Source organism: Lepidochelys kempii, chromosome 7 (assembly GCF_965140265.1).
Source record: "Lepidochelys kempii isolate rLepKem1 chromosome 7, rLepKem1.hap2, whole genome shotgun sequence".
Lineage (NCBI taxonomy): Eukaryota > Metazoa > Chordata > Testudines > Cheloniidae > Lepidochelys > Lepidochelys kempii.
In genome coordinates, this window is record NC_133262.1 from 106,660,265 (window position 1) to 106,683,433 (window position 23,169).

Here is a 23,169-nt window from a genome sequence, read left to right on the forward strand (position 1 = left end):
ATTATTAAGCAAATAAAATGAAGCATTTCAGTAATTCTGGGAGAGAATGATCTAAAATGCAATGGGAGGTGAAGACAAAGGGAACAGTAAAGTAAAGAGAAATTGGTGTTTGTTGACAGCAATTTATGGACCAGATTTTGCTATCTTGAATTATACTGATGTCAAAGTTTGACTCAGACTCACAATTTATCAGACCACTCTGTTTTATTAGCAAAGCTGCTCTGCTAATACATTTAGAAGTGAGCCCCCCGAGTGGGGCTTGTGTCTTTTAATTTATACAGTTTTTTGGAGAACAAGTTACAGAGAAGTTACAGACAAAAGAAGAAAAAGATTTTAGTCACCACCCTTCGAGATCCCTGAGACCAGTCACGTATCTTCAATTACCTGCCACCCTTAACAATCTCCTTTAACAGCTTCCAGTTAACTTAACTAATTGCCCTTCACACCTTCCATTCTGATGCCTGCTTCTTGGATGTGCTGGCTCTATATTAATTGCTTCTCCATTCAAAAGCTAACTGTCCCTACGTGTGCTCCCTCAGATACTTTGTAACATGTTTTGGCATGCCCTCTCATATACAATGTATCAGCATGTCCTCTTATACAACGTTATACTTATACAATGTTATACTATGTGATCAGCCAATGGAACTAACCAGTTATGTTCTATTCAATACAATCAAGGGTTGCCGAATCAAGGGTTTGTATGTATGGCCTTACATGAGCCATATGGGGTTTGGAGATACATGTGCAGAGGCTGAATAACATCAAAGTGATAGTCATTCATTGGGGACTGGAACCTGTAGTCTTTATTTGGGCAAAATGCACATTGAAAAGAATAGGAGTCTTGCCTGAATGAGCGCTTAAGGATCAGGCTTTGTATGGCTGTGGAAGGTGTTCTAGTTCACTTGTGGGCACCTCTGTAGCTGAAGACATGGACAAATTGCAGGGAATTCAAGAAAGAGCATCAAAAATGAAAAAGGAAGTGGAGGGAATGATTCTAAATATAAATAATTCTAATACTAAACATGTACCAGCAAGGTGCTAAACAGGCATTGAGCTCAAATAAATAATAACTAATGAGTTGTGGAGAGGACATGAAATTCACTCATGCTTGCAATGAGAGTTTTGCCTACATCAGGATTAGGATCAAACCCATAAAGAACGAGCACTTAGGTAGTACAAAGGACCACAAGTAAGAGTAATGAGATGATATAAAGAAAAAGTAAATTGAGGCTGAATATCAGAGAAAATGTCTAAAAATAATTAATTTTATAATAACAAACATTGATTTTGTTTAAATATAAAACTGAAAGTAATAGGTCAATAATCCCAAAGTATGAAAGATGACAGTGAGTGCTTGCTATACTGAAGTGATTCAACAACATTAATAAATAGTTATTTAGCAAATAAAGTCAGTAAATAGGCTTGTCTGCTGAAAAGAGAAGTTCTGTATTAAACATGAACTTACTAGTATTCTGATCTGCTGGAATGGTGTAATAGTCAGCACGGAACCCTTTCTTTGTGACACTTGAGTCACTGTGAAATCGAACTGTCATCAAGTTTGAGGACGATGTATATGTGAGATAGGAACCAGAACAAATTTTCCCCAGTAAAGGAGAGGTATCGAGTGGCCCATCATATATCTCAATATAATCATACTGGCATCTACCACCTTCTGTCCTGGGGAATAAACATGAACATTTTGTAAACGATTTTGTGAACTCCTGTTTAACTAGTCACCACTAAATCTCACATTAAACCCTTCCGGCTGCAAGGTGTTTGTGACAGATTGTCTTAATTTTGCTTCTTATATGGTACCAACCAGGACTGAACAAATAACCATAAATAATACTATATTCATACAATTTTCATTTTAGGTTTACTGGTCATTTACAAGTGAGAAATGTCCTTGAAATGGAGAGGGTACCAATTTCAAAATTCCATGATTTTGAACCTATGAATTGACTGGGCAATTAGTGCCTTACTTACACTATATCTCTAAATGAAAGTGTTACACGGTAATTGCTCACTGCTTCTATTTCCCACACACAGTCTGCGTTGTTTGGATAATTTTCAGGATAGAATGGGCTTTGAAATGTCCCAGATGAATACTGAAGGACACCACCACAAGTATATTTTGCTGCAGAATAAAATGTAAGAAAAGAAAATACATATGAGTCATTTATATATATATTTGCATATATTTGTATATGATTTATCAGTTGAAGCCAAAACCTGCTAAAGTTAAAGGAAAGCCTCCTATAACTTCAATGAGGTGCTCTATGATCAGTATCTAATCCCGATAGCTGTGGATCCCACTCACAGTCTCATTTAATGCTCAGCATCTCTCAAGATTAAGCCCTAAATGTATATAATTGAAGACAGAAAATATGGACCAAAGAAAATGTTCAGGGAAGAAAGATTATGCTTTTTTTCTCTGATAATGTTAAGTTCTTAATTCAGGTTGGAAGTAACTTTCTGAAGAAGCACCTGGTGCACTGGGAACAAAAATTACAGTCTGAATGAAAATAGCATCTACAGCCAACTTTGGAATGTAACAATTTTTACTTAATGCAGAGCTGTAATTGACAGAAGGCTTAAGAACATAAGAATGGCTATACTGGGTCAGACCAAAGGTCCATCTAGCCCAGTATCCTGTCTACCGACAGTGGCCAATGCCAGGTGCCCCCAGAGGGAATGAACGGAACAGGTAATCACCAAGTGATCCATTCCTTGTCGCCCATTCCCAGCTTCTGGAAAACAAAGGCTAGGGGCACCACCCCTGCCCTGCTTATACAAAAAGGGGGAAAATAACAAGGACAGTCATTATCTTCTTGAGCAACTCATAGAAAAAAATATTGGATTTTTATTTTTCCTCCTGTGAAGCACACAGAAACTGACTTTAAATGCATGTATTTGTTGACTGGTAACTCTGTTTTATTTGATCCAGCTATTGCCCCAATCCTGCAAACATTCATGTACATGCTTATTTCTACTGACATAAAGAGTTTCATTGAAGCCATTGGGACCAGTCACATTAGCCAAGTTAAGCACATACATATGTGTTTGCATTATTGGGGCCTAAGTGTTTCCTTTAAAGTAAAAATACCTAAATATAGTATTGTACTGTACTACTCTGTCCCTATTTAGAAATGCTAGCTGCCAAAAGAAAGAAAAAGTTGATATTCAAAAAATGTATTGCCTTCAGCCTGAAGACAGCTTGCAAAAAGTACTAAGATTTATCACCATGCCGTACTTACTTTCCTGTCCAAGGAATCTGGTGCCATTAATACATGGATAACTTGTGTATTATAATAAGCGAGTAGAGAAGAGTACAACATACAAATAAAGAAGTAAAATAATTATGAAATTACCTGTTGAAGGCAGCCATGTTGGAGTAGTAGTAGGAACTATTAATACAAAAGAAGAACAATATTTAAATGGGCAACATCTTTAATAGAGACATATATAGTTTTTGAATAATGTGCCATATCCAAGAAAATGCCAATAAAATCAGAAAACTAAATTGATAGTATAATTGAATGCAGACAGAAGAGAGATAAAGAATGGATGAAAATTAGAAAGGGATAAGTAGGTAAGTAGATGGAGAGTTGGGAAAAGAGATGGCAGGCGGGCTGGCTGGCAAATCATGATACTAAAAAGAAAAGGATTACTTGTGGCACCTTAGAGACTAACCAAATTGGTTAGTCTCTAAGGTGCCACAAGTAATCCTTTTCTTTTTGCGAATACAGACTAACACGGCTGTTCCTCTGAAACATGATACTAAAGAATACAAAGCAGGCACACCCATTGTGCAAATAACACATAACTATATTTCTATCCAATTGTCTAATTCACAAAGCTGATAAACAGCTAGTTGTCTGCATATAACTACTGCAATGAAGAAGAGGAAGGAAACAACAGTTGGATATTAGGGAAAACTTTTTCACTAGAAGGGTAGTGAAGCACTGGAATGCATTACCTAAGGAGGTGGTGGAATTTCCTTCCTTTGAAGTTTTTAAGGTCAGGCTTGACAAAGCCCTGACTTGGATGATTTAGTTGGGGATTGGTCCTGCTTTGAGCAGGGGTTTGGACTAGATGACCTCCTGAGGTCCCTTCCAACCCTGATATTCTATGATTCTATGATTCTAATAGTGTTAAGAAATACAATGAAATACAAGAAATACAGTTTAGGACCCAATCATGTAAACATGCATGCATGTGAATCCCTACCATTGGAGGCTTTGAAGAATGGATTAGATGGATATCTCTCAGGAATGGTCTAGGTATACTTAATCTTGCCTTAGTGCAGAGGGTATAGACTAGAGGGCCTCTCGAAGTCCCTTCCAACCCTACATTTCCAAAAATAATTTTCCTATCCTCAATAGTCCCATTTAAAGCAATATGAGTACTCAAATGAATATTCATGTGGATTAATTATTATTGGGGTTTTTGTACTGCTGTAGCACCTAGGACCCCCAGTCGTAGACCAGGACTCCTTTCTGCTAGGCCCCGTTTCACATTTTAAATGACATCTCTCAGTACAATGAGAAGATGTTGGCTAAAATGTTTTATTTTATTTTGTGGGTCCGTTGGCTCCTGAAAGAAATTCATCCTAGGAATGTATTTTATTTTTGTTAAGAAGACGGATAGTTATAATTAGAGCTGGGCAAAAGATTTCTGGCAAATAGTATTTTATAATTTTTTTTTTTGCTAGAATAATGATCAGCCTTCAAAAATCTGATACAAGAGTAGTGCAGGTTTGTAGAAACTGTGAGGGTACTTTAAAATCTTGTAATCTATTTTTAATCAGTAGGGGGTGGTCAAACTCCTCAACATATATAAAGCCCATCAATTCAGTCATTTCTCTCTTTCAGTTGTCCCTGACACTTTCGCTTTTATTGCTCACAGCCAGTCCCCTCTGGCCAGTAGGGTAGAATGCCTAGCGCAAGAGGCTCCATCATCTCTCCATCATCTCTCATCATCACACCAACTGTGTGGTACAACCAGTTCTGCCAGTGACTCCTGAACCTGGAGCTATAGGTGCTGACCTAGAGGTGCTCGGCGTGTGGCCGCAGCCCCTGGCTTGAAGTGGTTTCCATCATAGACAGGGTTTACGGTTTTTTCAATGGCTCTCAGCACCCCCACTATACACATTGTTCCAGCACCACTCCCTGGTACCCCTGTTTGGGAGCAGTAATGCTGCTGTTTATTGGATTGGCAAACACTGGGAAAGAGAAAGGTATCTAAACAAAAAATGTTAAAAAAGAGACAATTACCATGTGTTGTTGCATCTGAAAGATAAAAGAGAAAGACAGAGGTTAGTTTTCAGAGTAGCAGCCGTGTTAGTCTGTATTCGCAAAAAGAAAAGGAGTACTTGTGGCACCTTAGAGACTAACAAATTTATTTGAGCGTAAGCTTTCGTGAGCTACAGCTCACTTCATTAGTGATTTTGATTTTTTTTTTTAACATGGCAATGTTTTACCAAACATATATAGAAAACAGTGCTTAAATGTAAGTGAGGAAGTAATTCCACTGACTTGTAACCAACATGTGATTAAAATTAAGCATGTGCAGAGGTGCTTGGCTGGATTGGTGCCATCAATATATTCAATCTTGTGAGGAAATCCTTAATATTCAGAAATGTTCTAAGGATATTAACTGTCAGTTCCATTCTCCAATGAATTTCAAGTCAGGCCATCTAAATGATGCTGAGGTTATTCCCAAGGAGTAGAGTGGGCTGATCATTTTTAAACTATGCAAACCATAAAAATACATGTATATATATCTATCATATATCTATTATTTATCTGATGCCCACTGAAGTAAGGGACTCTTAAAAAGGGATTTGAGCAAAGTTCATTGTGGGCAGGCTCTCCCTGTACTGCAACTAAGTTCTGTTTAAAGAAAGATTGCCATGACAGAATATTGTATGGTGCTTTTCTGATGTGTACATAAAGGGGATTACACCGCAAAGCTCATTTTCACTTGCAATTTATGCTATATTCTAATGAATTAAGGACAAGCCACCATGGTCAAATTCACATAAATAAGGTAGCATTTTGACCAGTAAGTGATTCATAGAAAGATTTCACTGCAATTGATGCACCTTTTTATTGCAGACATTTGAAGGTACAGGTCAAGTTAAGTCTGTCATGAAAGTAATAATAAAGACATTACCACCAAGTGCTTATGTAGCACTTTTCATCATTAGACCTCAAAGCACTTTACAAAAAATGTAAGTATTCTTATCCCCATTTTACAGATGGAAGAGAGAGGTAAAGTACTTTTTTTAAAAAAAAATTTCCGGTGAGCAAGTGAAAAGGCTGGATTGAGCTCAGTTAATAAGTTCACTGGCAGGAGCTTATGTCTCCTACAGTACAGCTCTGCTCTGAAAAGTGATTCCATCCAGTTCCGTAGAGACTCTACAGCTTAGTGGTTGGGGCACTCACCTGGTGTGGGAAACCCAGGTTCAAGTCTCTGCTCCAAGGCAGAACAGGGACTTGAGCCTGGATCTCCTAAGAACAGCCATATGGGGTCAGACCAATGGTCCATTTAGCCCAGTATCCTGTCTTCTAAGAGTGGCCATTGTCAGATGCTTCAGAGGAAATGAACAAAACAGGGCAATTTCGAATGATCCATCCCTGTCCTCCAGTCCCAGCTTCTGGCAGTTAAAGGTTTAGGGGCACCTGGAGCATGGGGTTGTTCCTTGACCAATGGCTAATAGCCATTAATGAACCTATCCTTCATTAATTTATCCAATTTTTTTAACCCAGTTATAGTTCTTGCCTTCACAACAGTCTCTGGCAATCAGTTCCATAGGTTGACCATGCATTGTATGAAGAAGTGCTTCCTTCTGTTAGTTTTAAACCTGCTGCCTATTAATTTCATTGGGTGACCCCTGGTTCTTGTATTATGTGAAGGGGTAACTAACACTTCCCTATTCACTTCCTCCATATCGTTCATGACTGCATAGACACCGATCCTATCCTCCCTTGCTCGCCCCCTTTCTAAGCTGAACTGTCCCAGTCTTTTTAATCTCTCCTCATATGGAAGCTGACTGACATAGGTGCTGGAACGAGGGGGGCTGCCGCACTCCTTGGCTTGAAATGAAATGAAATGATTTCCGTGATATACGTGGTTTACAGTTTGGTTCAGTGGATCTCAGACCCCCACTATAAAAATTGTGCACTCCTGCTGATCGATACCCCTGATCATTATTGTTGCCCTTCTCCGTAAGGTAGCATAGTTATCACTAAGGGCCACATTTCCGAAACGTAGGTTCTCCTTGTCCGTGTGTAAGCTGTCACTTCTGCCTGCACAAACAGTCCAGTGTGCTAAGAATGTAGCAAATGTGATAGGCAAGCATTTACCTGCGTGCATGCAAAAATGCTAGCAACTAGCATGTATGCAATGAGAGGTCAGGCTAGTGTAGACTGAAGACCAACAATGTCCAAGGCACTTTCAACACAGTGTTTTGGCTGATAGCCAAAAGGATATATTACTAATACAGTCTAACTTTCCCTCTCCAGACTGGCAGAGCACAGCGGCTGCCTTTACGTTTTTATTAAAATCTATGTGCAACAGCCATCTGTATCTACTTTACTGGGAAGAATTTGTGCTGGTGGCTATCACACATTTATAACCTATTCAAACAGAATGACTGTTCTGTTTTCAAACAATGGCAATTACTATAATACAGGATGTCATGCTTCTTGTTACTCTTTTCAATGCGGTAAGAACAATTACTGGTAAATTTGTCTCAGATACTCTGGTTAATATAGAGAATATATATTTTATGAAGTTGGTGGGATGAACCAATTATTTAGGGTTGCCATTCTTTCTGTTATCCATTTTTATTTCTTCTTTGCCAGTAGACAGTATAAGGAATTTCAATTAAATGGGCAAGTTTTATAATAATGCATAAATGGTTAACGAATAATGAGGGTATTTGTATGTTCCAAATGTAAACAGAGTATGAAATTACCCATAAAAATATGGGGCCAGACCCTCAGATAATGGGGGGAGGGATAGCTCAGTGGTTGGAGCATTGACCTGCTAAACCCAGGGTTGTGAGTTCATTCCTTGAGAGGGCCATTTAGGGATCTGAGGCAAAAATTGGGGATTGGTCCTGCTTTGAGCAGGGGGTTGGACTAGATGACCTCCTGAGGTCCCTTCCAACCCTGATATTCTATGATTCTATGATAATATGAATGTCCACTCTCCTCAATCAATGGGGAAAATAACACTGAGTGACCAGAGGGGAAGGAGGCAGCACCCAGGAGGTAGGGGTAGAGGGCTGGCTTGAGACAGCCGGGAAAGGGGTCTACCCCCTGAGGTCTGCCACCATCCCTATTGGAGGGAGGTGAGGGAACGGGCTAGCTGGTTGGCTCTCATGTTCCCTCCCCCCCATTACCTATTAAACTTACTCAGTCTTTTCCAAAAGCCTCTTGCTCCAGCCTAGCCTCCCCTTAGTATATGTTGTGTTATTTATGATGCTGTGGGTCTGATTGATCACCCATTATGGGATCAGGAAAGAATTTTTGTTTGTTGGACCAATCTGGCAAAAGGTCCAGCGGGATTTTTTTGCCTCCCTTGCAGCATCATGGAGGCACAGTCACCTTATTGCGTTAAGACTTAAAAATGCTTACTAGTAGGAAAAGCAATATTGTTTTATGTATCAGCAGAACTATGCTGATTTAGCACAGAGCATCAGGTCTATGATGTGTTAAGTAATTCTTACCTGACAGATCTTTATTTGTTAAACATGTATGAAATGGGGCATCTAAAAAGGACTAGACTGCCTGTTAAATATTGCTTTTGTTAATTAGTTGTTACCTTTTCTAAGTTATTGAACTCACTTAGAACCACGTTCAAGGCAACTACGTTTAGGGATGAGGAAACTTCATGTGTCTAATATTGTCTCATATCAAATCCATGACTCGTGTATGCAAAAAGCCCTAAGTGCAGTGGAACCACAGCACAAGTGAGATACCACAGAAAGACCATGCAGGGGAACTCTAAGATCTCTCCTTTCTACAGAGCAATGCTGTGGAAGGGTGCAGAGGCCTAAGCATATCCCTTGCTCACAATGAGCTGACCTGATGTTCAACATGACCCTTTCCTGATCAGTGGGTTGCCAGGCGTCCGGTTTTCCACCAGAACACCCAGTCAAAAAGGACCCTGGCGGCTCAATAAAAGTCTGGTTGGAGTGGGCTGGCAGGCTCCCTACCCAGCTCCTTGAGGCTCCTGAGAAGTGGCCAGCATGTCCGTCCAGCTCCTAGGCATAGGGGAAACCATGGGGCTCCGTGTGCTGCCTCTACCCCAAGTGCTGGTTCTGCAGCTCCCATTGGCCGGGAACGTGGCCAATGGGAGCTGTGGGGGCAGCAGCTGCAGGGGGTGGCAGCATGCAGAACCCCTGTGGCCTTCCCTATGCCTAGGAACTGTAGGAACATGCCGACTGCTTCTCAGGAGCTGCCTGAGGTAAGTGCTACCCCAAACCCACTCCCATGCCCCAACCCCCTACCCCAGCCTGGACCCCCTCTGTACACTCCAAACCCCTCACCCCCAGCCCCACCCCAGAGTCTGCACCACCAGTGGGAGCCCTCACCCCCCTGCACCCCAACCCCCTGTGCCAGCCCCAAGTCCCCTTCCACACCCTGAATCCCTCATTTCTGGCCCCACCCCAGAGCCCACAATCCCAGCCCAGAGCCTGTACTCCCTCCCACACACCAACCCCCGGGTCAGCCAGGAGCCCCCTCACACACTCCAAACCCCTCAGCCATACCCCCCAGCCTGGAGCCCCCTTTTGCACCCAAACCCCTCATCCCCGGCCCCACCCCAGAGCCTGCACCCCCAGCCAGAGCCCTCACCCCCTGCACCCCAACCGTCTCCCACATTCTGAATCTCTCAGCACAACCCCCCAGCCCAGAGCCCCCTCCCACACCCTGAACCCCTCATTTCTGGCTCCATCCCAGAGCCTGCAACCCCAGCCAGAGCCCTCACCCCTTCCCACACCCCAACCCTCTGCTCCAGCCCGGTGAAAATGAGCGAGTGAGGGTGGGATAGAGCAAGCAATGGAGGGAGGGGGGATGGAGTGAGCCAGGGCGGGGCCTCTGAGAAGGTGCGGAGCCTCATGGAAGGGGTGGGACAGGGGGCAGATCAAGGGTGTTCAATTTTGTGTGATTAGAAAGATGACAACCCTACTGATCACACTGACTGCAAAGCTGTGGTCAACTTCATATTACTTCACACGACTCTTCAAGGATATTTCTGTCAGATTGAGGTTCGCTTTCATGAGCCTAACTGTGCAGTCTTCATTAGCTGGCAGGATGATAGAAAATTTTTAAAAAATTGGAATTTTAGGAAACTGGCAAAAATGGAAAGGAGCTCGGACCCTGAGGTATAAGAATCCCCAAGGAGGAATGGAAAATAAAAATAATATTTTTATTCAGTGAATCTGCAAAATATAAAATTAACTCAGATTTATAACAATAATACTTTCCTTTTATATAGTACTGTTCATGTATGGATCTCAAACTAGTTTACATCAAAGGAAAGTATCTTTATGCTCATTTTTACAGATGGGGAAACCAAGGCGTAGTGTGACTTGGGACAGCAAGAAAGTCAAAAAGCTGCAAACAAAAATCAGATATTTTAACTCCCTGTGCCATGCCACTTTGGGGCTCATTGAAAGTTTCAAATATTTTGGCTTTTGGTCTGACCCTACATGATTTTTTCCCAACTTTCTGAAATTGCTAATGAATCAAAATATCTGTCATTTGCCTGGATGTACTTGTAAAATTTCAAGTGCAAATGACATCAGAAGCTGCATGACTTTCCTGGAAGATGTTATGTTTCAAAACAAGCAGAGCAAAACTTTGAAAACACCATGTTTGTAAAATCTTAAGGGTCCTCATAAAATATAGTAAAATGTGCTTGACCCTCACTGATGTCAATGAAGAAATTCCAAATGAATTTACCTTTCATAATGACAAAAAGATTAGTACTTAAACTTAAATACGTCTTTTCATCTCTGGGTCTCTAAGTGCTTCATGAAGTTAAGTCTCATTATCCCTACTTTACTTGTTAGATGACTGAGGCATTGAAAAGCTAAGTGGTATGGAAGAATCAGGAATAAACTCTACATCTCCTACCCCCCATTTCCATGCCCTATCCCAACGGAACAATTCTACACTCAAAGGAAGTGAAGCTAACAAAACTGAAAATTAACCCGTGAAGATAGCAAGTGCCCTTTGGAACTTCAGAGAGATAATTTAACTGTTTGACCATCTTTCATTTGTTTGATTTTGTTTTTGTTTTTTGTTTGTTTGTTTCATGTTTTTAAATCTCTTTATTCTATGCTATCACAATCGCATTCACCAGGGAACTAACTGGCTGGCTGAAGCATGGAACTAATGTTTAAGGAAGTAGGAAAGTGGCCCTTTTAGTATTGGATCCAGTTCCAAAAACTGTGTTTCATATTTTGAAACCTCTGCAATGTGACACTCACAAACATCTTAGACATGGTCAAAAGCATGTTCTGTGCCAGTTATTTCCCTGTAAGACACCTGTAAACTCTTGGTATTTACCTGAACAGATGACACCGGCATCTTCATGATGACCACAGTTGTGAGACAGCAATCCTGAATGAGGACAGTCCCATAGACGGTATTCCCATCCTCTGCAACCCACGTTATCCAGGACAATATTTCCTGAGCCTTGACCATAAAAGGCACTTGTCTTTGCTGCAACACCATGTCCACATCCAAGCTGCCTGCACACAACATCTGCATCACTGAGATCCCAGAAATCATCACAGACTGTTCCCCATGATCCTTGGTAATAAATTTCAACACGACCTTCACATCTGCTAGATGAATTCACCAGTCTCAATGCCAACCCTAAAACAGATTCAATGAAATTATTATTAGCACATTAGTCAGTTCTATTTGCTGGTATCTCTCACAGCCACTCCCCTCTGGCCAGCAGGGTAGAATGTATAGTGCAATAGGCTCCACCATTTCTCTTTACACCAACTGTGCAGTAAAACTGAGTTTTTGCCAGTGACTCCTGAACCCGGTGCTATAGGTGCTGGAACTGGGCACTATAGGCTGTTTATTGGATTGGCAAACATTGGGAAAAAAAGAAATCTAAACAAAAAATGCTAAAAAGAGACAATTACTAGGCATCATCGAGCCTGAAAGATAACAGAGAAGGACAGGGTTAGTGATTTTTTTGTTTTGTTTTTGGCATTGTAACATTTTACCAAAAATACATGGAAACCAGTGTAATTGTAGTTAACTTGGTGCCAAAGAGTAACGAACGAGTAGGGTAGCACAGAAACAGTGGGTTCCTGAAAGCAGCACAGCCCCCTCAAATCACTAGCTTCTGGGTGCAGGAGAGGGGTGGAACCTTTGACCTCACTCCTAACCATGCACATTTTGGCCAATATGATTCATAGAAAGTTTTCACTGCAATTGATGCATCTTTTAATCACAAGCATTTGAAGATGCAGATCAAGTTACTTCTGTCATGAAAATTATAATAATGATAACACTGCCAAGCTGTTAAATAGCCTTTTTCATCAATAGATCTCAAAGCAAGGTACCAAAAAGGTAAGTATTACTGTCCTCAGTGTATAGATCAGGAAAATGAGAAACAGAGAGGGAATGTAGTAATCTAAAAAAAAAAAAATTAGTGAGCAAGAGAAAAGGCTGGATGGAGTTCAGTTAGTAAGCTCACTGGACCCAGCTTATTTCTCTTATAGTACAGCAGTATTGCAGTACTACTGTATCCCTATTTAGAAGTGCTAGCTGCCAAAAGAAAGAAAAAGTTGATATTCAAAAAATGTATAGCCGCTAGCCTGAAGACAGCCTGCAAAACATACAGAGGCTTATCACCGTGCCGTACTTATTTTCCTATCCAAGGAATTTGGCGCCATTTATATGGGAATTATTTGTGTATTATAATGAGATAATTGAGAAGACTACAACATAAAATAAAGAAGTAAAATAATTATGAATTACCTGAAGGCAGCCATGTTGGAGTAGTAGAAGGAGCTATTAATACAAAAGGAGAACAATACATAAATCGGCAACATCTTTAATAGTGAGAGAGAGACTTTTAGAGTAATGTGCCAAATTCTAGATAACGCCAAGAAAATCATAACCAAATTAACAGCATAACTGAATGGGGTGGGGGGGAAGATAGATGGAGAGAGAGAGAGAAAGGATGAAAATTAGAATGTGGTAGGTAGATGGGTGTATGGAAAGAGATGGCTGGCTGGATAATCATGACACTAGAGAATACAAAAGCAGGCACCCATCTTGCAAAAAACACAACTATATTTCTCGCCAATTGTATAATTCACAAAGCTGATAAAAAGTTAGCTGTCTGCATTTCCTCTGATTACTTTACTGTAATGAAGACACTTACTTAAATGAAGAGGAAGGCGAAAACAGAGTTAAGAAATATCAATGTTAACCCTTTGGGATCCAGTCCTGTAAACATGCATGCATATGAATCCCCACCACTGGAAGTTTTTATGAACAAATTACACAAACATCTATCAGGGATGTTCTTGATATAATTCTGGCCATAGCATTGAGGTGAAAAATGAGATGGAATCTCGAGGTTCCTTTCAGCTCTACATTTCCAAGAATAATTCTCCTCTGCGAGCTAGTCCTATAAAAGTCAATATCACTATTCAAATGAATATTCATGTGGATTAATTATTATTGTTCTTATTTGTATTGCTGTAGCACCTAGGAGCCCCAGTTATAGACCAGACTCCTTTGTGCTAGGGGCTGTTTTACATTTTCAATGGCATCTCTCAGTATCATGAGAAGACATTTACTTACATGTTTTATTTTCATTCATGTGTCATGTGGCTCCTGAAAGAAATTCATCCTAGGAATGTTTTTTTTTTTTTGTTAGGAAGAGGGATATTTATAATTAGAGCTGGGCAAAAGATTTTCGGCAAATAGATTATTATCCTTATGAATGACACTCTGAATTGCCACTATGAATGACAATGAATAGTCACTGGGAGCGGGGCAAAGTGTAAGAATGACTCTATAGGCTGGAGTTTCAGACATTCACTACGGGCACTGGCGACCCAAATTCAAAGTCCCTGTTCCAATGACTATTTAATTATTTATACAAAGTAGAAGAGCTGGAACAGGAGAGATTGAGAAAACTCTGTATCAGGGCATCCTGTAGCTCGGTGGCCCGGGCATGCTCCTGAAACATGGAAGACTCAGGTTCAAATCCCTTTTCCATATCAGGCAGAAGGGAAATTGAACTTGGGCTGAGCTCTATTTATAATAGTCAAAAACCTACACCAAGGAAAATGTTTTCCAGGGGTAAAATGCTTCTTTGTCTGTGTGTTTAAAGTACTCAGCACAGTGAGGCCCAGGGCTCTGAGCGCTGCAGTAATATAAACAATCACAATCATTTCACCCTACAGTCTGAAGGATCGGAGATGCTTACAGCTGCAAGAACAGAGTAGTCTCATATGTTTCTTATGGAGCTTTCTGTGCCATTTTACTTTGCTAAAGTAACAGTCACCCTTCAGAAACCTGAACCACAACTAGTGCAGGTTTGCAGAAATTATCAGTGTAGTTCAAAATTTTGTAATCTATTTTTAACCATTGGGGGCCCTCGAACTCTTCAGCATAGATAATGCCCATCGATTCAGTCATTTCTTTCTTACTATTGTCCATGGCTCTTTTGCTGATATCTATGAGAGCCACTCTCCTGTGGCCCTCAGGGAGAATGTAGAGCGCAACAGGCTCTGCCTTCTCTTTGCACCAGCTTATATCTGCCAATAACTCCTGCATCTGGTATCCCTGTTTGGGAGCAGTAATGCTGTTGTTTATTGGATTGGGGCGCATTGGGAAAGAGAAATAAAGTGAAACAAAAATGTTAAAAAGTGATAATTACCAGGTGTCGTCAAGTCTGAAAGATAAAAGAGAAGGACAGAGGTTAGTGATTTGGATTTTTGTTTTGTTTTGTTGGCATGGCAATGTTTTACCAAAAATAAATAGAAAACGTTGTAACTGTAATTAACTTAGTGCCAAAGAGCAGCAAATTGGGCAGCAAAGACACAGGGGTCCCTGAAAGCTGTTCATCACGCTCCAATAAATTGGTTCGTCTCTAAGGTGCCACAAGTCCTCCTTTTCTTTTTGCGAATACAGACTAACACGGCTGCTACTCTGAAAACTAAAATCTAGGTATTTGAGAGGGAGGAATGCAGTCTTAGGCCTCAATCCTTTCAACACATACGTGTAAACGCAAGCTAGGAAACAATTCCATTGACTTGAAACCAATGGATTAAATGTGATTAAAGTTAAACACGTGCTTAGGTGCTTGACTGCCTTGGTGCCTATGGAATGGTTCATCTCATGAGAGATCCTTAATATTCAGAAATGTCTAAGGATATTAACTATCAGTTCAATAACTTCCATGAATTTCACGTCAGGGAATCTGAATAATACTCAGGTTATTCTCAAATATTAAGTAGTGCTGAGCATTTTTAAAGAAGATACAAACAAAAAAAAATACATGCGGATTTATTCAGATTCAGAGCAAAGTTTAGTGTGAGCAGGCACTGTGATTATTCCCCTACACTGCAGCTATCCCAGTCCTGAATTCTGTTGAACTAAGAGTACCGGTAAAGAAAATTGCACAGTTCTTTAATGATGTTGACACCACCAAGCACATTTTGACTTGCAACTGATGCTATATTCTAATGAGTTAAGGACAAGCCGCTAAGATCAAATTCACATAAATAAGGTAGTAATTTTAACCAATAAGTGATTCATAGAAAGATTTCATTGCAATAGAAGTACCTTCTCATAGCAGGCATTTGAAGGTACAGGTCAAGTTAATGCGGTCATGAAAATTATAATAATGATAATAACACCACCTAGCTCTTCTGTAGCACTTTTAATAAATAGATCTCAAAAGCACATTACAAAAAAGATAAGTATTATTATGCCCATTGTAAGGATGGGGCAAATGTGGGACAGAGAGGGAAAGTAGTAATTTTTTAAAATTTTTGGTGAGCAAGAGAAAAAGTTGGATGCAGTTTAATTAGTAAGCACACTGGCCCCAGCTTATTTCTCTTGTAGTACAGCTCTGCTCTGAAAAGCAGAAGTAAACCAGTGCTGGTTTTTATTTTTTTCCTGATTGCCAGTCATGCATGTCCATCCTGGGTTCTGAGTTCTAAACCCTTTTCTTTCTCTCTCTCCCCAGTTTTATCACTATCAGTAATAAAGATTCTGCAGAGCAAATTACACCCTCCGTACCAGCTGTGCAATCTCATTGGCTTCACTGGTTTTGCACAAATATACCTGTAAGGAATTTAGTAAACAAACCTCTTGATGATGAAGGGTCAACAGGACTAAAATGCAGTAAATATTTATTTTTGTCACTAACATCAGCATATCTGACTGAACAAACAGGCAATAGATGGTTTGAGTTAGGAGTACCGTTACACAGTCATTTTTCAAAACACAACTACACGTTAAACATGAAGGTGATTTCCTTATACTATTTAACCTTTGCAGAAAAATGAAAATCTTAAATCAGCTCCAGCAGAAGTCTCTACTGCAAAGAATACAGTATTATATTAATGTATTTGTGACCAAATACACCCCGGTATTCACACCCTACACACCACTGTAATAATCTTTGTACAATATATGCCTTGTGAGATATCATTTGAAAACGAATAACTTCCTGATCAATAATATCATGGTGAAATGTGTGTACCAAATTATATGTAAAGTTATCTGAAATGTGTTGACCAGATAAGTCTGGGAAGGGGGTAAACTAGTTCCCCTAAGACAAAGGCCAAGCTGATGCCCCTAGTTATGTGTCATCAAAGTTAACTGGAAATCACCTGTCAAGTGACCATTCTGCAGCAGCTAAGGTGGGCAGGAACTGATGGATTTGGATTTTAACAAACAACAACATGGAACCACTTTCTCCATGAGACTCCATGCCTCCATCCTCACAGCCAGAAGGAACTTTATGTAAGTTGAACCCTCAGGAAAATGCATTCCCAGGGTGACTGGATTAGAAAAGTGAGGGGCAAAAACAACATCTCTATCTCTCTCACTTGCTCTTTCACCTAAAAGGACAAAGGAACCATCCCTTTGGACTTTGAGGGCAGATCCTGACTTGAGAAATTGGTCAGCTATTTTGCTGAGAACAAGTGGTAAGAATTTTACCTTGAACCAAATCTAGTTTGTTAAGTTTTAGTTACAAGAAAGCGTTTTATCTTTATTTCTCTTATAGCCATTTCTGTCTTTAAAGCTTTATACTTGTACTCACTTAAAGCCTTTCTCTTTGTAGTTAAATGAACTTGTTTTATTCTTTAATCAAAACTAATCCAGTGACGTATTTAAACTGAATTGTTTGACAACTCCAATTAAGGTAGCAAACTCTTGTACATTGACTCCTTTCTGGGGCAACGGACCTCTAATATCTGAACTGTCCAGGAGAGGACTGGGCACAGGGGTGAATGTAACTTAAATTTCTTACCGGTATGGTCGTATCGCAACCCCACCCCCCTTCCCACCTCCACTCCTACACACTTAACTTCATGGATCCCTTTTCATGGCTTGGATACAGTCGCTGTATACTTGTTTTATTCTAGAGTACTGGTGTGAAAAAACATCCTCCCACCCCCGAGTGACGCAAGTTTCAGCACTGTAAAGTGCCAGTGTAGACAGTGTTACAGTGCTGGGAGCTATTCCCCTCGCGGAGGTGGTTTTATTACAGTGCTGGGAGCTATTCCCCTCGCGGAGGTGGTTTTATTACAGTGCTGGGAGCTATTCCCCTCGTGGAGGTGGTTTTATTACAGTGCTGAGAACTATTCCCCTCGCGGAGGTGGTTTTATTACAGTGCTGAGAACTATTCCCCTCGCGGAGGTGGTTTTATTACCGTGCTGGGAGCTATTCCCCTCGCGGAGGTGGTTTTATTACTGTGCTGGGAGCTATTCCCCTCGCGGAGGTGGTTTTATTACTGTGCTGGGAGCTATTCCCCTCGCGGAGGTGGTTTTATTACCGTGCTGGGAGCTATTCCCCTCGCGGAGGTGGTTTTATTACCGTGCTGGGAGCTATTCCCCTCGCGGAGGTGGTTTTATTACAGTGCTGGGAGCTATTCCCCTCGCGGAGGTGGTTTTATTACCGTGCTGGGAGCTATTCCCCTCGTGGAGGTGGTTTTATTACCCTGCTGGGAGCTATTCCCCTCGGGAGGTGGTTTTATTACCGTGCTGGGAGCTATTCCCCTCGCGGAGGTGGTTTTATTACCGTGCTGGGAGCTATTCCCCTCGCGGAGGTGGTTTTATTACACTGCTGGGAGCTATTCCCCTCGCGGAGGTGGTTTTATTACCGTGCTGGGAGCTATTCCCCTCGCGGAGGTGGTTTTATTACCGTGCTGGGAGCTATTCCCCTCGCGGAGGTGGTTTTATTACCCTGCTGGGAGCTATTCCCCTCACGGAGGTGGTTTTATTACATGCTGGGAGCTATTCCCCTCGCGGAGGTGGTTTTATTACATGCTGGGAGCTATTCCCCTCGCGGAGGTGGTTTTATTACAGTGCTGGGAGCTATTCCCCTCGTGGAGGTGGTTTTATTACAGTGCTGAGAACTATTCCCCTCGCGGAGGTGGTTTTATTACATGCTGGGAGAGCTCTCTCCTAGCACTGGTGTCGCGACTACACAGCCACGTTAAAGCGCTGCCGGCTGGGTAGACATACGCTTTTGTGGAAGACTTTCAGCTTCTTCATTTGTTGCTGTTCTTTCTGACCGACAATCCCCCATTTCCTCACTTTTACGTTTAAACATACCCTTTCGGGTCTGTTGAACGTGCATCTCCTTAGACAGCATTTTTTTTCACTTAGTTTCTACTGTAAATTGCACGCCTGACACGAGAGACTTGACCAATAAGAAGCAAGCAGTTACCCTGATGGCACTCAAAAGCTAACGTTTGGAATCACGTGAACATCTTCCCAGTGACAAGAAGTTACAACTGAAAACTGAAGGGGAGCATTTTGTTTCTAGAGAATGTAAAATATATTTAATCCAAGTGATAAATCTGATTTTTTTGTTATTACTACAGTTAAACCTAGCCTATATTACCCAGTTGTACTGAATGCTTCAGCCACTTTCTTACCAGTACACTGTACCGGCTTACTTTCACCTCTGACTGGACAATGCAGAAAACATGTTTCTGGGGGAAATCTGGGACTGGGAGTGCACTGGAGTCACCCTGGAAGTAGTTATCAAGGCTGCTGGAAGCCAGAGTGTGACTGCATTGTCGCTGACAGGCTACTGGGGTCAGAGCAGCTGGACCAGGGCTGTGGCTATACACAAACACTCAGGGTGTGACCTGCATACTGTCTGGCTGACGTAGGTCAGGTTGGGAGCTACATCAGCAAGGCATTGTGCGGCACTCCAGGTACTGACACAACCCCTCCCTGGTCTGGATTGCACCTCAGAGCGTGATAGTATCTTCACATAATTTTTGTCATAAGCTGTTTGTAGAAAATGAAGAAATTGCCGATGGCAAGAATTCCACATTTATAAAAGATCCTGCTCTCTGATTCTTAACTAAAATAGTTATAAGAGAAAAGACAGTACCTGAACAAATGACACTGGCATCTTCACTGTGGCCACAGTTATGTATGCCCCACCCTCTGTGTTGACATTGCCAGACAAAGTATTCATTTCCACTGCACTGCACATCATCCAGGAAAATATTTCCTCGGCCTTGACCAAATCGGGCACTTCCTGGTGCAGAAATGGCCGATCCACATCCAAGCTGCCTGCATACAACTTCAGCATCATTTATGTCCCATAAATCATCACAGACTGTCCCCCAAGTTCCATTGGCATAAATTTCAACACGGCCCTCACATCTGTTCTGGCCATTCACCAGTCTGAGATCAAAAACACCTTTGAAAGACAGAAAAACAACTCAATGAGCATTCACAAAGTTTCTCACGTTGGCAAGCTTTCATACATGTTACTGGAATCTGATTTTCCTACCACAGGGGATACCCTTAATTCCCATTGCAGTTAATGAAATATACTTGTGTTCTGCAGAGGAAGAACTGGGCTCCTTCTCTCCTGATAATTGAGAAAATATGACAGATTATATCTCTCTATCACAAACTTTATCACTGACAAAGTAATGTCTTGGAGAAATTAACTCTCCATTCTATGTCTCTCAAACAACAATTAGAACATTCCAATGGTACTGAGATTTGTTTTCACAAATATAAATTACCTTAAATTGGCCATTTTCATCTTCATCTTTTATGCATTTATTAATAATTCCCATGTTTCATCTTATAAAATACCCATTTCCCTGAATATTTAAAAATGTAAAAGGAAGAAAAGTAAACTCAAAACCAAAAAAGGAGAAAGAAAGAAAGAAAGAAAGAAAGAAAGAAAGAAAGAAAGAAAGAAAGAAAGAAAGAAAGAAAGAAAGAAAGAACAAGGAAGTCTCTTGAATTGCATCTATGCATGCTTAATATCTTCAGCAATGTGTTTTGGGTAGAAATGTCCAAAACTGAAACAGCCTTGATTGTGGTGTATCGGTTGAGGAACCCTTAATTTAGCAGGCCTTTGCTCAGGCAGCTTTAACAGATCATACCAAACATTATGACCTTCTTCATTTATCAACACAATGAAAGGTTGAATAGGAAAGGCTCTAACATGCATGCAAGAACATTTCAGTTTTAAATTAGAGATGGGCCTAAATCACAGTTTCAACTGGGATCCAAATGATCCCAGAGGCCAAATATATTTGGATACATGGTTTTGGTTCTGTTCCAGTTCTAATTTTAATACATTTTTAAAATTCTGGACAGATTTTCTTCAGAGAGCCAGAGTTATGGGAAAACACAAAATACAAAAAACCTACATGTACGAGTAACTTTATTCACACCACTAGTTCCATTGAAGTCAATGGGATCTACTTGCATGATTCAAATTATTTATGTGCAGAAGCATTTGTAGGATTATTTTTCCTTCTTCTGGGCCCAATTTTTAAACTCTTACTCATGTTGTGTAGGAACTTACCTCCTAAGAAGGTCCTCTAAAATCATTGGCTCTTTTTTTTCAGAGTATGGCAGTAAGGTTCTTCTCCATGTGAGTAAGGGTAGCAGAACTGGTCTTGACTAGGAAAATAGGTGTGTTCTTAATTTGAGTTCATTTGAGATGAAATTCAAATGAAGACAAGGCAGTTGGAAGTTTTCACATGAGTTAGCAGGTCAAGTTATAGACCATGGGGCAGCCTACGATTTAACTCAACCTGCTCACTTGTTTCCAAACATCAAACTAGGATTTTACCTTGGGTTGGCTAACACAGGTTAAGAACACTAGAAAAAAGGTGTGAAGACACAAGAAATAAGACCTGCAAACCAAACCATGACTGAAATTTCCACCCCCAGCAAGATGTCAATAGGAACACAGAGAATTTTTAACCTCCCTTCCTCAGATAACTCAAAAATGGCTGCACATGTTTTACTCAAAACTTTCCACACAACACAATCACTTTGAGGCTTCAGACCAAGCACGGGTTATTTCAGCTGAAAAAAGAATTTGTTTGAGAAAATTATGAGCAACTGGAAAACAAGGGAGAGGAATGGGAGAGAAAAATCAATTTCCCCTTCAATATTTGCGTTAGCTCTAATTAAAACCTTACTAACAAATATGTCTGAAGAAATTTTCATTTTGTGAACAGGAAGCAAATTTAATATGTGTTAGTAACTATACTTCACACTTGCACCATGCTTTTCATTTTTAAATATCGGAGTGCTTTATGTAGAGATACAAAGAATTATATACTTATTTAAAAGAAGAGGAAGGAGAAAACAGTGTTAAGAAATATTATGGTTACTCCTTTAGTACCCAATCCTGTAAACATGCACGGAGGCTTTGAAGAACAGATTAGATGAACATGTCTCAGGGATGGTCTAGGTATACTTAATCTTGCCTTAGCACAGAGGGAATAGACTAGAGGGACTCTCAAGGTCCCCTCCAGCCCTACACTTCCAAGAATAACTCTCCTCTCCTGAATAGTTCCATTTAAATATGGCTATTTCAAACGAGTATTCATGTGGATTAATTATTATTGGGAGTTTTTTTTTATTGCTCTTGCACCTAGGACCCCCATTCATAGACCAGGACTCCTTTGTGCTAGGGGATGTTTAACATTTTAAATGACATCTCTCAGTACCATGAGACGATGTTGGCTAAAATGTCTCCTTTTCTTTCGTGTGTCAGTTGGCTGCTGCAAGAAATTCATCCCAGGAATATATTTCTTTTGTTAAGAAGAGGCCTATTTCTAATTAGAGATGGGCAAAAGATTTCTGGAAAATAGTTTGTCAATTTACTTATTTTGCAAGAATAAAAATCAGCCTTCAAAAATCTGATCCAAGAGTAGTGCAGCTTTGTAGAAACTGTACTTTAGAAGCTTGTAATCTATTTTTTAATCAGTAGGGGGCAACTCCTAAAACTCCCCAACATACATCACCAACCCATCAGTTCAGTCATTTTTTCCTTTCACTTGTCCCTGACCCTTTTGCTGGTATCTCTCACAGCCACTCCCCTCTGACCAGTGGGGTAGAATGCATTGTGCAGGAGGCTTTATCATCTCTCTTTACACCAACTGTGTGGTGCAACTTAGTTGTGCAGTGACTCCTGAACCTGGTACCCCAGGAGTAGTAATACTGTTATATATTCGATTGGCAAACATTGGAAAAGAGAAAGAGAAGGACGGGACTAGTGATTTTTTTGTTTTTGGCATCATAATATTTTACCAAAAATATATAGAAAACAGTGTAATTGTAATTAACTTGGTGCCAAAGAGCAACGAGTAGGGTAGCAAAGACACAATGGGTTCCTGAAAGCAGTATAGCACACTTAAATCACTAACATCTGGGTGAAGGAGAGGGGTGGAACCTTTGACCTCACTCCTATCCATGCACATTTTGACCAATATGATTCATAGAAAGTTTTCATTGCAATTGATGCATCTTTTGATCACAAGCATTTGAAGGTGCAGATCAAGTTACTTCTGTCATGAAAATTATAATAATAACACCACCAAGCTCTTCTATAGCCTTTTTCATCAATAGTGCTCAAAGCA

The 23,169-nt window shown here is 40.5% G+C and overlaps 1 protein-coding gene across 1 annotated transcript in view; it reads right to left on the reverse strand.

Annotated features, from left to right (window-relative positions):
- The window catches only part of LOC140915208 (scavenger receptor cysteine-rich domain-containing protein DMBT1-like), a 194,593-nt gene that overhangs the window by 57,261 nt on the left and 114,163 nt on the right, over nucleotides 1-23,169 (reverse strand). The window contains 6 exon segments of the mRNA XM_073354781.1: nucleotides 1,469-1,680; nucleotides 3,375-3,410; nucleotides 5,280-5,294; nucleotides 10,248-10,323; nucleotides 11,592-11,903; nucleotides 19,653-19,967. Coding sequence (XP_073210882.1) covers nucleotides 1,469-1,680; nucleotides 3,375-3,410; nucleotides 5,280-5,294; nucleotides 10,248-10,323; nucleotides 11,592-11,903; nucleotides 19,653-19,967 — 966 coding nt within the window.